This window comes from Rhipicephalus sanguineus, chromosome 3, assembly GCF_013339695.2.
Source record: "Rhipicephalus sanguineus isolate Rsan-2018 chromosome 3, BIME_Rsan_1.4, whole genome shotgun sequence".
Classification (NCBI taxonomy): domain Eukaryota; kingdom Metazoa; phylum Arthropoda; class Arachnida; order Ixodida; family Ixodidae; genus Rhipicephalus; species Rhipicephalus sanguineus.
Window position 1 is genome coordinate 162,294,844 of NC_051178.1, and position 15,484 is coordinate 162,310,327.

Sequence of the window (15,484 nt, forward strand, 5' to 3'; positions counted from 1 at the left end):
AAATAGGAGATTTGAAACATTAGTCCACTGCCTACGGCTTCGCACAGCATTTACGCGACACCTCCTACACAGGATAAAACGTGCGTCTAGTACAGAATGTACCTGCGGCCACCCTGACGAAGATGTACACAGGGGTCCACTGTTAAAGGGAACATCGGAGCGTGTGGCGGCAGCTCGGCACCACCGCCGTCCGTCGGCTGCAACGAGATTGGCGCAGACGCAGTGAGCACCATGCCCGGTGCTCTTTCGTCGCGTCAACGGTTCGCTTCGCGACGATTCCCACCGCGGAAGCAGACGGCTACAGACAACGAAACAGCATGACTTACAGCGCGCACTGCGCCTGCGCGAAACTCGTTGCAGCCGCTGGCCTGCGGCGGCGCCGAGCTGCCGCCCCACGCTCCGATGTTCCCTTTAACAGTGGACCCCTGTGTACATTGTCTACTTATCGAGTGCAAAAAATATGAATCACAACGAAAAATATTACGAGCAAGTCCTATACTTTAAGATAGAAGACCTTTCACAATGAATAAAATACTAGGTCCATGGCCAACGGCGAGTCTTCAGAAAAGAGCGCTTGTCGCCTTCAAGAAGTTTCTTGAAGAATATAATATTATATGGAAATATTGACCTACTGTACACGATGTCGACTTCTCCTTCATACTAAAGGAAATGTGTAATGTTGTGATAGTGCGTTTACGTTTGTGTGTAATCACTTGTGTCAGTATGTTCTCCTGTGTATGTCAAGCAATACAGAATATTTGAGTTTCAACTTCTACATGTGAACTGACTTTTCCTATTTGAACTTGTGATACAACACTTGTCTATGTATAACCTATTAGACGTGTCAACTCTCATCTGATGTTCGGCTGTGCGGAATTTTCCCATCGTGTGTTCTACTGTATTGCATTTTGCGCCCTTATTATTTTCCTTACTACATATTTTATCTGCTAAGCGAGAACGAGTAGCCGGTGCCACCATAATGGCACCAACTCTCCTATTTTATCATTTCAATAAAAAAAAGACAAACGTGAGTGTTCTCTGTCATCATCAATGTCAGCTGAAATAGCAGCAACCGATATCTGTGACATGCTCTCTGATGGATAAACATAACTATATGTCGGTAGCAGTTACCAAACATACGGGTTTTTATTACATCAACAACATAGCTTAGTTACGTGTGAACAGCGTGTTGGCGTAGGCAAAACACCCACCACGGCTCGCCCGGCAGCACTTGGCTCAAAGGGCTCAGAACTTAATTCCGTTTACGTTGCTTTTACGAAATCACGTTTCTAATACAGACAAGTACAATTAGGCGAAACAGAGCATTGTCTGTTCTTTATTCACTAAGCATAAAATATAAAGGACGTTGATTTTTTGAACGACCATCCGGTAATTTCATGAGAATCCCGTAAGCGTGATTGTCATGTTGATAACACAGGTTCGATAAGGACTTATGCGCAAGAAAAAGTAATTATATCTGATTTCCCTAGAAGTATGGAGTTATTTTTATTTTTCTCAAGTTAATCAGGCAGCCACGAACTGCAGCGTTCAGCGGTGGCGACCCTTTCAGCTGTCACAGATGTTAATTGCTATATCTAAATTTTACGCCAAAAAAAAAAAACGAAATGTGTTACGGAACACTATGTATGCGCTCTAATAACTCAACTGAATACGTTTCCGAAGTTCTGGCATACTCTCGCTTTATTGTTCATGAGCAGATGTTTCAGCTTTTTAATTACGGAGCCTTACGTTTACCTTCCGTGTCAATTGTGGCCTTCGTACGCGTTTCTGCTAAGGCCTAAAGTAATAAAGGCTGTTCAATTTTAACTACACGCCTTGCCGCTTAGATCCCATGTCGATAACGTCAGCAGGGAGGTTAGTGCTATGTTACGGTCATGCGGAACGTTCAAGGCAAAGATATGTGACACTTGTTAAGAAGGCTTCAAAGAAAACTGTTTATCCATTGAAGTACTAAGTAAAGCGCAGAGCAATCGCAAAAGAAACGGAAATACCTTCTTCCTTTTGTGGTATCGCCCAGCATGTCGCTAGTTCAACACGAGTCAACTAGTCCGCAAGAAGGCTTTACCGCTTATCAATGTGTGAGTTGAACCACAAGCTGCATTGCTTTCTCCCACTACTTACAAGAAACTCGTGAGCGGCAGAATATAGCGCGCCTCTGTAGCGCTGTAATGTATACATCCTTCACAATCAGTATGACGCTTGCAACCCGTACGTATATCAGGCTTTCCGCCGAAAGGAGGAACACGCTGAAACGCGAGCATCTCCAGATAGGATGTGAGCTGTAGTCACGGGTGTCAGCAACGGAAACACCCCACAGGAACCGAGACGCCCTCCGGACAAATTTAGCCGTCCATGGCGATGGAGCCGCGAAACGCTAAATGTGAGTTTCTTAACATTTTTGTCGCTAAACTTTGTATGCTACGTGCCGTGTCACTCTACAGATGTCATGGAAAACTAGAGGAAATAGGAATATAAATCGGCTGCTTTACACTTAGAAACATAGCATATTTGAACCCTGACGATTGCTATACTCCATCTCACCACTACCGTCCAGCATACCAAGGCTGCGGGGTGTAAGCAGGATACCAACTTGCGCCGCAAAACATAGCTCCAGACATAATTGCTTTACAACTGGCAGGGTTGCGACGCATGCACTTGTTTGGCACGTGTTACGGCACATCGATGCGTGATACGTTTATTCTTCTTCACATTGATGTCGTGGGCCTTTAATTGCTGTATGAATAACCGCCGGTCACTGTGGTTACAAATGAACATGGCAGTACCCATGCAGACGCGGCCGCCCACTTCGACCCGAACTTGCGCTTGCTGTACGCTCACTGCGCTGAAAGCAGCAAATAAATGGTGAAATGAGCCATCGCTTTGTGCCATCTCACGCATAGGACAAAGCATGACGCACATTTTGCCCTTTGTTTAGCCACGCCTAATGCGCCTAACTTGCCGAGAATGTGATAACGGTCCATGAAATTAGAGCAATATAGTCGCGAATACATTGCTGTCGAAGCGTCAGCACATTCATCTGAAGCAAATACGAGCGTCAGTTCGTAACTCACGGGTCACACAGCGCACGATGACGACTCGATAAATTCGAAGCCGAGGGTACCAGCAGCGGTGGGGGCAGCCATCTTTTTTTTTTTTTTTTCGCAGCAATGCCGTCTATTCGCTTTTTCACCCTACGCATGCGAGCAGACACCAGGGAGACGATGAGTAGACGACGCGACGCGGATGAATACATGCGGAGGGGCTAATCACCCTTCCTTTTGGCTAAGGAGCCCTGTAGGCTTCACAATGCTAAAGGGAACTTCTGAGAGGGAGTGTAGTTAGGTGAATAAATTACTAATGAGCAAGCTTAAACCAAAAGAACTGCAGTCAATGGTGAGCGTTGAGTGTTTTTAAGTGCCTGTCTATTGAAGTCACTTCTTTATTCATATGCCAGATCCACGGTCATTTATTGTACTGGGGTCATTCTATGCCAACTGTCCCAGTCGGGGCGCTCGACAAAAATCAATTTCTCTGAAAATATCTGAAAAAATTACACACAGATAGACATTAGTTCTACAGTATTTTCCCAAAATATTCTGAGCGGCAAAAATTTTTCGGGCACGTGAGCGCCATTTGAAATTCTCGATATGGTGGAAAAACATGTACGAAAGAAAAATTCACTATAAATTGACCCTTTCACGCATTCATTCTAAACTTGCTTTTTTTTGGGTTTTTAGAGCATCACGCTTTAATTATAGGACATTTGCTTAGAGTATCTTTATATTTTTCACTCCTTGGCGCGTAGGTAAAATTGAGTAAATTGCAGCGTTTTCGGGAATTTTTTTACAAAAGGCGGTTGTAGACCAAATACATCAATTATTTTTATAAAATTCTCCATAATACGTACTATCTCCTAAAGTTTTTCTTTTGCCCGTGTGCGGCGCACATGCTCTAAAATAAAACCCTGAACTTGGAAAAAACGCTACATTGGCCTATGTTCAGACGTCTGTAGCACCCTAAGGTGGTCCAAGAAAAAATAAGCAGAAAAGCGCATACGATTGAGAATCATAACACCTTTGTGCACAGAAAGTTTAATCGAAGTAGTTTTTGATTTAGTCAAGAAAAATTTTTTGAAGTTTAGTCCCACCATTGCATTATTTTGCTATGGGGGCAGTACAAACCGACTGAATTTACTGCATAAAAAAAGAGGTAGTGTATTCGTAGCACATGGTTTTCAGCTCCTTTTTGTTAGTGCTTTATAATGTATATTACATATCAGTGACACGATAAATAGAGGTAAAATATAACAATACCATTGCCTTAGATGCCGAAATTCCCCAATAATGAATCGCGTTACTCATTACATGCGGCTCTGAGAATAAATTAGCGTCAAAATAAGTTGTCTGAAAGTTCATGTAAACCGGAGAAAGGAGGCGTGAGCGTGATCATTTATAGCGGATCCAAACGGAGTCCATCCAAGTATTCCGCAACGAACGGCACATGATGTGACAACGCGCCGCGTATTCACGCATTCCGTCCGTCGACCTCGACATTATGGACGGAATATACCAAGCTATTTTTACATCCTTATTCGGATGGTTGCAGGCAGGAGATATTGGATAAAGTAGAATTTGTCTGTCTGGTAACATGCATTGTTTTACAGCTGTTATGAGATCACAACAGCCTATTTTTGCCGCGTAGTTGTCCGGCGCCACCGCCACGGTATCCGGTGCGCGTAAACAATGCAATAAGTAACGCCATTCATTATTGGGGAATTTTGGCATCTAGGCCAATGGTACTGTTACATTTTTACCTCTGTTTATCATCTCCTTGATATGTAATATACATTATAAAGTACTAACAAAAGGAGCTGAAAACCATGTGCTACGAATACACTACCTCTTTTTTTATGCCGTAAATTCAGTCTTTTTGTACTGCCCCCATAGCAAAATAATGCAATGGTGGGACTAAATTTCAAAAACATTTTTCTTGACTAAAACGAAAACTACTTCGATTAAACTTTCTGTGCACAAAGGTGTTATGATTCTCAATCGTATGCGCTTTTCTGCTTATTTTTTCTTGGACCACCTTAGGGTACTACAGACGTCTGAACATAGGCCAATGTAGCGTTTTTTCCAAGTTTAGGGTTTTATTTTAGAGCCTCTGCGCCGCACACAGGCAAAATAAAAACTTTAGGAGATAGTACGTTTTATGGAAAGTTCAATAAAAATAATTGATGTATTTGGTCTACAATTGCCTTTTGTAAAAAAATTCCCGAAAACGTTGCAATTTACTCAATTTTACCTACGCGCCAAGGAGTGAAAAATATAAAGCTACTCTAAGCAACTGTCCTATAATGAAAGCGCGATGCTCTAAAAACATAAAAAAGCAAGTTTCGAATGAATGCGTGAAACGGTCAATTTATAGCGAATTTTTCTTTCGTACCCGGTTTTCGACCATATCGAGATGGCGCTCACGTGCCCGAAAAATTTTTGCCGCTCAAAATATTTTTTGAAAATACTGTAGAAGTAATGCCTATATGTGTGTAATTTTCTCAGATGTTTTCACAAGAATTGATTTTTGTCGAGCGCCCCGACTGGGACAGTTGGCATGGAATGACCCACTGATATAACTGGTAATCGAACGAGCTGCATTTGTCACGTTGTGTTGTTCATTAATCTTGCTATTTCTTATTCCTGTCTTATCACTTGGTTTTGATTATTTTCATAGCGTTTTTAATAGTGGATACTGCAATTAAGTTATGTATTGATTTTATTTTATTATGTATCAAGTTACGTATTGATTGTATTGATATTGTTTTGAACGTTACTCATTATTGTTCACACGTCCTTATACTTTTGCTGCATTTTTGTAATTACCCCAATCACGCAATCATAGTTGGCCCCCATGTCGGTTTCTCCGAAACTTTGGGATCTCTTGCTGTAATATGCCGACCATATAACTCCAATAAAATATTTAAAAAAAAAAACTTGAGTTGACTTGACTTGACGAATAAATTTGATAGCAGCAACGTGATCATTGTTCAAGCTTTCCACGAGCTGTAAAATTACACGGACATTGATTCCATCATGCTACGAACCTATTGTTAAACTATCTCAAATTCCAGTCAACTTCTGCAAGTAGCCGTCAGAAGGTCTGATCGTCAACGTAAGTAATTCGCTGTTAACAAGGAAGCAAGTACAAACAAAAATTTAATGGAAGTAAACAGATGTGAAACAGACAAGCAAAAACAATGAGTTCAACGCTTTCATGAATTTTGAAACAAAAATACGTCAAAGCAGCATTTTAAAAACGAATAACAAGTACTGTTTGCAAAAAACGCCAGGCCTGCGCTGAAACCGCAGCACAGCCACAGCGAAAGCTGGAAGAGCGGCGTTTCTAGAGTCCGTTGTAAGCTAGCTCTCTTGGGGCTACAATACAAGTACATTAGAAAGGTACCTACTACGCCATAAATCACAATTTTTGTGAAGTTGGGAAGCACCTATTAAGCCATTATTCGTCATTCTGCGGAGAAGCGAGGCACCCGCTACACGTCTGTAAGGCATTAAGTGCACTTTGTTGACGCGACGACTGATGACGATGAAGAATTATGGCTCATCCCTTTGTAATGGGTTGGAAGCTTTAAACGGCCCACCAGTTATGTAATTTGCATTGGGTGACGCCCGGTCGCTATTTCCCTCTCCCGCCATTCTGTATAGCATACGTTGACGTGGGAGAGAGACGAAGGGGAGGGGGGCGAAGAACTTTACTGAGACCCCAAGGAAATAGATCATGCGCTTATGGGCTTCCTTGGCAACCAATACAAGTGCACTTGCGAGGAACCCACTACGCTCTAAATCATTGTAATTTTACTGAGACCCCGAGGAAATGGATCATGCGCTTATGGGCTTCCTTGGCAACCAATACAAGTGCACTTGCGAGGAACCCACTACGCTATAAATCATTGTAATTTTTGAGAAGTAGGGCAGCAGGCACTGTGCCATTTTTCGTCATTCTGCGGAGAGCCGTGGTACCTGCTCAACGCATATAAGGCATTATGCGCACTTTGTTGATGCTGTGCCTGATGACGATGAAGAATTACGGCAGAGCCCTTTGCAGTGGGTTGGAAGCATTCAACAACCTACTCGTTGCGCAATTCGCATTGTGTGACGCCTGGTTACAGAATTCGCGTTGTGCGACGCTTGGTGCTTATTTTACTCTTCTACCACGTTATATTGCATATGCTAATGTGGTTCCTTCCCGACATGAAGTCTGTATAGGACCTTTTTGCAAAGCAGTTTCAAGCACCGGTATGGCTCAGAGGTTGAATACTGGGCTCCCACGCAGAGGGCCCAGGTTCGAACCTCGTTCCATCCTCATAACAGCTTTCGCTGTAAAAGATAGTTTACAACGTCATGAGCAAACCTTCAGATTGGCATTTCGTGTGTGTTACACACCATTGCATATGCTATTTCAAAATAGAAAATGTATGCCACAGTTCACATTTGCGAAAGCATGGTAATGACTCTGCAAACCATCTAGCGTAACGTATTGAAAGGCTCTACGATTTATCATAGCATGCACAAGCGCGATACCTCATTCACTTAATATGACGTGTTCAAACCATGGACTTCGAATACAGCTGTTCTCTTCGTTTCATTTTCGGTTTCGATTATGACCTGCAACGAATAGTTCACATTTAGAAAAATAAACACTACATCTGCAGTGGTCACTCTAATAAAGCAAGGCCTTCAGTAGCTAGCCAACATACACATTGTCCCGAAATATACTCTTTTGAGTACCTACAACCAAATGGACCAGACAAACCGTACAGCCATGAAATCTATATGAAAACTTATCTAGTGTTTAATTCGCGTTTACAAATATTAACGCGATGGCGTTAAATAGCTCGTTTCGCAGAAATTACGGTCCCGGCGTCATTGGTAGTGAGCGAAAAATCAGCGTTGCCCGTGAGCGAAAATTTGAGATAGATGCAAATAAATAAATCATAAAAAAAACTTCGGTTCTAGTGGACATTGATTCCATGCCTCCTGCGTGGCAAGCAGAAGTTCTACCACAGAGCCACACCGCTGCTTTGAACTGCTTCACGAGATATCTCAATTGCACAACGAAAGAGGGGTTTAAAGGCCGACCCATTGCAAACCGCTCCGACATGTAATCACCATCATCAGCAAAAGTGTCAGCAAAGTGATCGGCTGCGTATGTTCGCCTGTTGTCTTAAGGACGCTTAGTCGCTGCTTCATAAAAGTAAGAATGATGGCGTAGTGGGCACTTGGCAACTGTACTTTCAGTGGCCTTTATAGGACAGTTTAAAATGGCCAATGTTACGTGCACAAACGTTCCTTTCCTTGTAGCATGATTGAGGTCCGTAGAGGAGAGAAGCCAGGCTAACGATTGAGAAGGCGATGCGAACGGGGACCTAAGAACTTTTTCGGGTTTGCGGCAATTTGAATGAAGGCCGGGAAATTCATGCCGTCAAGCGTTACACGAGAGAGAATGAAAATAAGTTAATGCCTGTCATACTTAGCTACTTCGAGTAAAAACATGAGTGAAAGCCGATGAGTGAATGTATATCCTGAAAAAAATATATATTGAACTATATATTGGCGTATGAGTGCACGTGACAGTACACCTACGGCCGTATAACGAACCGCTGTTCCGTGTTCCGTATTCCGTTTTAGCCGCCATTAGCGCCCCGTGATTGGTCGTTTCACCTGTCACTCAAGTGACGTGTCGGAAGCCCAAATTTTGGTGACGTCAAAATGACGAGTACGCGCTCATTATGCTAAAATATACGGAATCGGTTCCGTCGAAGCGCGGAACAGCCAGCGAGTGGCCCCGTTTCGACGGAATAGCAAACATGGCGGCTTTTTCGTGTTGTTGGCGGCGGTCGCTCGCCGGCTCGGCAGCGCCGTGTGCGCCCGACGACGCGCTCGACATGCCAGTCGATGAAAGAGTTCGCCGTCACCTTCACCCGTGCGACGAAGTGGCCGAGGAAGGCGACCGACTGCGCTGTCGGTGCAGCCTGTGGGTGTTGTGCGGCCTTCGGTTTTTCGCGAGTGGCAGCCTGAGCCTTCAAGCCTCGTTTGGAAGCGATGATACTATTGTCATCATGCAAGCTGCGGTGAGCAGACTGTGTGCGATGTTGTGGCGGAGGTAATCGTGCACGCCGGGATCCGTAACAAGTGGGTTCACTTGCCGTGGACGCCAGATGAAACGGGGGCCTTGAATGTTTCCTACGGCTGCCGGCGTCATCGGATGCATGGACGGCAGCGTTGCCGTCATCATTGCACCGAAGGGCGACCATCACAAGGCGGCATTTTATCCCCGCAAGGGACATTATGCCCACATCGTCATGCTAGTAAGTATCGGTCTTCCCATCCTTTCGAGCGCATGTCCGCGTAGCGAAATGTGGCTCACAGTGGTTCACGCTTTCGTCAGATCTGCGACGAAGACATCGGAATCCTGCCGTGAACCACTGCGTCTGGGGTCAGACTACGACGCCCACGTCTGGTGGACAACGCGGCTGCGTGAGCGCATCGAAGGGGCCCGGATTGCCGCGGCCGTACCTTCTGGCCTCTAGGTGAGCAGAACAAAAAGTTGGGATATTCACAGTTTGAGTTAGCGGAATATTTGCTCGCGCTATGGTTAATGCCCTGTTTGATTAGCTACAGGTACTGTTGGTAACTGTGACAACTGACAGGATGTCGCTCGCTGCATGTGTGTCATCTTGCAGCTATCGGTTATCCGCTCCAAAATATCGACAAATGACTCACATTGTCATGACAGCCCATTTGTAGTAGTCATGCTTCGCGTAGTACGGGTAAGTCAGACTGGTGAAGTGTAGCATTAGATCATGTAGATGATTCTATCATTGCTCTTTTTGTGTGGCTCAGCCTTGTGGATCTCTTACATTGAAGTAGTATTTATAACACACCACTTCTATTTGTGCAGGTGACAGAGGCTACAAACCAGGACCATGGCTCCTGACACCTCTCCGAGGCTGTCCTCTCAGAAACGGTGTTAAAAAGGCAAGTGCTACACTGCACATGCTGCAATGCAGTCTGTAATGAAGCGTTGTGCTGGGCTATTGAAAAGCTGCGTTCAGCAGTGCAGTTGTACCCTCCATTAAGAATCAGAATGTGCATCTCACATTGCTGCAGCATGTGCAGTGTTGCACTTGCCTTTGCATTGCAGAAGGTGACAGAAATGTTCATGATTTCAGCGATGATTACAATAGTGAGCATGGCAGTGTTGTCAGAGATGACCCCCAACCACTGCTTAGACAAGGAAGGTCATCACGCTCCTCATGTATTCCTGGACAAGCTGTCCGCAGTGGTAATCCGCTATTTGGCTAACTGCACCACTGACAACAGCACTAGGCAAGTGTCATTTCAGTGAGAAACATGTGCCTAAGAAGTAACAATAATATATCGGGTTTTCCGTGCCAAAACCATGATACAATTCTGAGCCACACTGCAGTGGAGGACTGAATTTATCTTGACCACCTGTGGCTCTTTAACGTGAATCTCAATGTAAGTACAGCAGTGATCCTGCACGTTACCCTCATGGAGATGTGTTCGCTGTCAGCAGGAACCGACCCATGCGCTGAATGAAGCTTAGCAGCGCAACTTCCTACCTGCTAAGATGTTACCTAACAAGTAAAAGAAAACGTTTCGAAGTTAAATTTCTTGGTAATAATAAATCGCTACTGGGTTTCATCATATGCTGAATGACCAGGTCTTTCGCAGAACTTGACTACACGTGACTGGGTCATTTTTATATGGCGGTAGATAGGAACTTTTAGCAACTGTCAATATAACGCACTGTACTCGGCAGCTGAGTGCTATAGCCAATTCTCTGGAAAGCAAGGGTTTGTTATTGTTTTTGTTACTGCTGACCGTCCTCTAATCACGAACACTGTGACCGTTATCTGTTCTATGACTGGGAGTGCACACCAAGTCTTTGTCTCCTCACTTCCTGTATAACAACACAGGGCTTGCCTTTTGCTTCACGCACAACTTGTGGGCACTGTGCTCTTTTGTTGCACATCCACCACACTGTTCCTTTTGAAAGGGCCAACTGATGCTGAAACAGATCGTCTGGCATTTCAAGTACCTTTTTCTCATTCAGAAGTGTGCTCATTTGTGAATGAAGAAGTAATGTGAAAGAATATGTAAGCAGTCTCTTCAAGACAGAACCTTGTAAAAAAAAGAATTTATTCGTGTTCACACCAATGCAAAGACGGCACATACTTTCTGTAAATAAACGTACATTGGGAAACTGTAGTGTCATGTTTCTAAAGCATTACTGACATCTTTACATGCACAAGTTACAAGAAACATCATGCTGAAGGAAGCGCAGTGTGACATCGTACTGCATGGGTAATTAATGACTACTATAATGCAAATATAGATAACATCAGCATGCCTTTGTACTATGGACATATTACGTAGCTAAAAGCGTTATATGCGTTTCAAGGAGCACCTTTGTGGTCGCGTGTGGCAGGGACCAATACTGTAATCAATGTCAGCGCACCTCAAATTTTGGTTGAAGTTCGGCACATGTTGTCTCTGTTTATTGCTGCGTCCCATCCTACCGCATGAAAAAAAAAAAGAGGGACACACGAAATGTGCACAGTATACGAACCACAAGGTACGTGGGCAATTGTGTGCACAGCTATGCATTTCAGATATATTACAGAGTAGTATAGTACCCCTAACAAGATGGCGGTTTGTCAATGTTTATAAGAAAGGACAGTTGCATAACAATGATATTACATGAAGCAGCAAGACAAACCAATGTATGCAGTGTTCAAAACACGCCTGTGCAACTGACAGGATGCTTTCCTGAATAGCAATAGCAAAGTTTTTTCTTACAGATATAGCGCCAACATTACGTAAATGTAAAATGCATATTGCAATGTAACTGGCCTAATTTGCAAAGAAGAGTATATGCTTGGTTTTCGAGGACATAACTTTGCAAAAGAATTGATAGCTGTGACCCACGCAGAAGTCAACTGCAGTTTCAAAAAGGACTGTGTGATTATTTTGTTCAGTGTAAAAGCACCTCCTGTGAATGGCAAACAGGCACATCATCCTTTAGTGCAACTTGTAAACACACTTGTGTCATATACATTCCTGCTTCAAGTGACATCATGAAACTACAGTCTTTTGGTGTACAGTCAAGCCTGGTCTTCATATCATTTCAGATAGCTGACTAGCATATGCCAAAAAACTTATGAAGAGCAAGCACTGCCACGAAATCTTGCAGTGTCCGTTTTACTGGAGAGAAAGGCTATGCTTACAGGCTTGCCGCACGAAATGACGCCACATGATATGTGTTGTGGGCATCATTTCAGAAGGCTGACAATCACATGTCAAAGCAACTTGGGCAGACGTGCTCACACTACCCCAAGAAAGAGGCAATAAAGTCTTAATGTTCATGGCCGACGAGGTGGCTACAGCAGCAGTGAAGACTAGGGAACTCCAGGCCCATTGGCAGCCAGGAGATGTTAGAGGGTGCCTGCGATTAGGTAGCCGAACGCATGCCCCTCACTTCATCGACAAGCTCTTGATGCTGCAGGTAGGGAAATTCACAATGTATTACAGGCCACTTAATGCAAGAACACACAGGAAACCAAACTAATGCTCCATCGGATTGATTCGGATAGGCAGCGATGACAAGGAATTTGTCATTGAGCTGGAGAAAAAATCCAACCGTTTTTTGTTATTTATACGTTTAAACCAGGGCCCAACCACAAGAAGTCAAATAGATTTGAAGTGTTGCTTTCACTTATTTTTGTTCCATGAAAATGTGACCCTGAATTGACTCCGCTTTTTCCTAACCTCGGTACAAGCACTTCAAAGTAGCATCGTTAAGTCTTCACACTTGAGCCTCCTTTACGTGGCAAAAAAAAAACTCGGAACTTGGCGAAAAACTCGTAGCACTTCTAGCCACACACACCAAAAACAGGCCCGCCGCTGCTGTAACAGCCTCATAGGTGGCTCCGTAAATTTTCTCCTCTTTTTTTTTTCTTTTTTTTTGAGAGTTCTCGCCGCAACGCGGTAAACCAATGCTGCATATATTCGATATATCATCACAAATGAAACACCGTGGTGTGCATGTTAACACAAATGTTTTACGCAACAAGTTTCTTCTTGCAAGTTCGATTGATCAGAAATGTACGTAAAATGCACAGGGGAAATAACTGAATGTGCACGTCCATGTACGCTGTAACTACGCTCGCTCACGCACTATCGTTCACGAAATCAAAAGGTGAAGCTTACTAGATATCAGACAATAGAAGTACAGGCTTCCCCAGTTCATAACGATTTTTTTTTTCGCTCGCTACCTGTAAGAACCAAAGTAAACATAACGCGGTAACGGCATGCTCGGCATTGTTTACTCACCTTGCGGCTAGAATTCCATGTTTTCCTTCCTCTTCGCAGCTTCCGATATTCCTCTGCGACGAAAATACTCCCCGGTAGTCGCGATCACATCCTTTTCGCAGCATTATAGGTGACAGAACAGAAAACACGGCTCGCAGAGACGATCAGCTGTTTTTCTCGCAACGGCCACCCTACAACGGCCGCCTTAAGCGACTTGGATTGGATGCAAAAGCGACACCCATGTGGCTACGGCTCTCAAAATATGTTTGTTTTGCGTTTACTTCGTAATACGCTTCATTGACCTTAGCACCAGAAGCTCATAAAACAAATTTATTTTCATTTACGCACAATTGTTCTTTTGTCACACGCTCGCGGACGAAATAAAAGAGTTATACGGCCCCTTTGCGGCCCTCAGCCAAAAAGTCACTAAAGCCCCTAAAATTTCCTCCCGAAAATACCTAAAAAATACTAGGGATTTCCCCAGAATTCCTACCTAAAAAACGCCAACTGCCGCACTTGTCTTGCTCTACAAGCTATGGGCGGCTACGAGCGCTTTTTATTGGCCAAATTCGAAAAACGTCGCGGCTTCCGGCATGGGCGGCGCCTCAAGCGTGACGTAACAGGGAAAACGGAATACGGAACACGGAATAAAAGTACATTATACGGCCGCTACTCCACCCACCTATATTTCGTACTAGAATATAATATGTTTTGCTCTCCAGATATTTGCCACAATTTGGCAAATTTAAACTTTATTTCGTGCTTCTCATACAGGCTGTTTCAAGACTTGGGTTATGGCCTTATGCTTCATACTACTGGGGTTGTTTTGCCCTTCAGGTAAGAGCCGAAGTAAATTCAATTGACGAAGACGCCGTTACTGTGGTAAATAGCTGCTTCAATTGGGCGTACTTCTTCGTATGTTTCAAGCGGCCGTCTTCATCGAAAACTTCAGCCACGGACGAATGCTTCCCGTGGTGTGTTACTACGAGAAAGGACAGGCTCTCCGTCCTTTTCCCATGAACTATGACATCGACGACGTGCCTGGGCACCTTTGCAGCCATGTGAACCTGGCTTACATCACGCTCAATCACACCACGTACACTATCCACGAGGACAACACAAGTAAGCTGTCGTGAATATCCCTGCGAAAAACGGCATCTCCATTGTGCTCGATTTTAATAAAGTTTGTCGCATCTACAAGAACAAAGGGAACCCTTGAGAGGCGCTTTAGAATAGCCATCAGTAGGCATTCAGTATAGCCATCAGTAGCCATTAGTAGCCAACAGTAGCCATTTGGTAGCCGTCAGTGAGAGCTACAGAATGGCCACCAAAGCATGTTAAACGCAGCCGAGGGCTGGAGAAAGTTAGGTGGGGTGGCGAAATAAAGAACTTAGCAGGAGTTAAATGGAATCGGCTCGCGCAGGGTAGGGTGCATTGGAGACAGCTGACACAGGGTTTCGTCTTGCAGTGGACATGGAATAGGCTGAGAATGACAGGAATACGCAAGGCGAACCAGTATAAAACCCAAGAGTATCAACCGTTATCTTATGACACGGTAAAGACGACTAGCAAATTGTGAAGATGAGGAGCAAAGAAGCCAGTAAACAGTTAAGCTGAGATAATAAATTTAATTGGGGCTTGTATGAAAAATACAGAAAAAATCAGAAAATGTCAGATGAAAGTGGACGTATATACAAGTTAACGCCACCAGGACCTAAATCCACATATTCCACATTACGCGCGTCATGCTCTGGCGTTTGAGATATTCTCGCATACTCTTAATTGAGGATGTCTCCATACACGACACGTACTATCAAATAGAAAGCAGCTAACTACAGGTACTGGCGAAAAGAAGGCGACAGGACAAGCGCTAAGTTATTACTAATATCTTTGCGATACTAACAGTATTTTGTATGCCACGATAATTCTCCTGCGAGTTTTCCGCATCCTGCGGTGGAATGCGTGTGGAGTTGCGTAAGATAAATACTTCTTTTTTTATTTTTTGGATATCATATACAGCATCGTCAGCAGTCATTTTCAACGAAGATAAA

The 15,484-nt window shown here is 43.9% G+C and overlaps 1 protein-coding gene and 1 long non-coding RNA gene across 2 annotated transcripts in view; both read left to right on the forward strand.

Moving 5' to 3' along the window:
* Window positions 1–15,484, forward strand: part of LOC125756124 (uncharacterized) — a 145,690-nt gene that overhangs the window by 68,333 nt on the left and 61,873 nt on the right. Inside the window, exon 31 of the mRNA XM_049414206.1 lies at window positions 14,324–14,555. Coding sequence (XP_049270163.1) covers window positions 14,324–14,555 — 232 coding nt within the window. The remainder of the gene's footprint in view (window positions 1–14,323; window positions 14,556–15,484) is intronic.
* On the forward strand, window positions 9,306–11,486 carry LOC125757694 (uncharacterized). The gene is made up of 3 exons (XR_007415442.1): window positions 9,306–9,403; window positions 9,484–9,625; window positions 9,997–11,486. It is a non-coding gene; the product is annotated as an uncharacterized LOC125757694 (long non-coding RNA).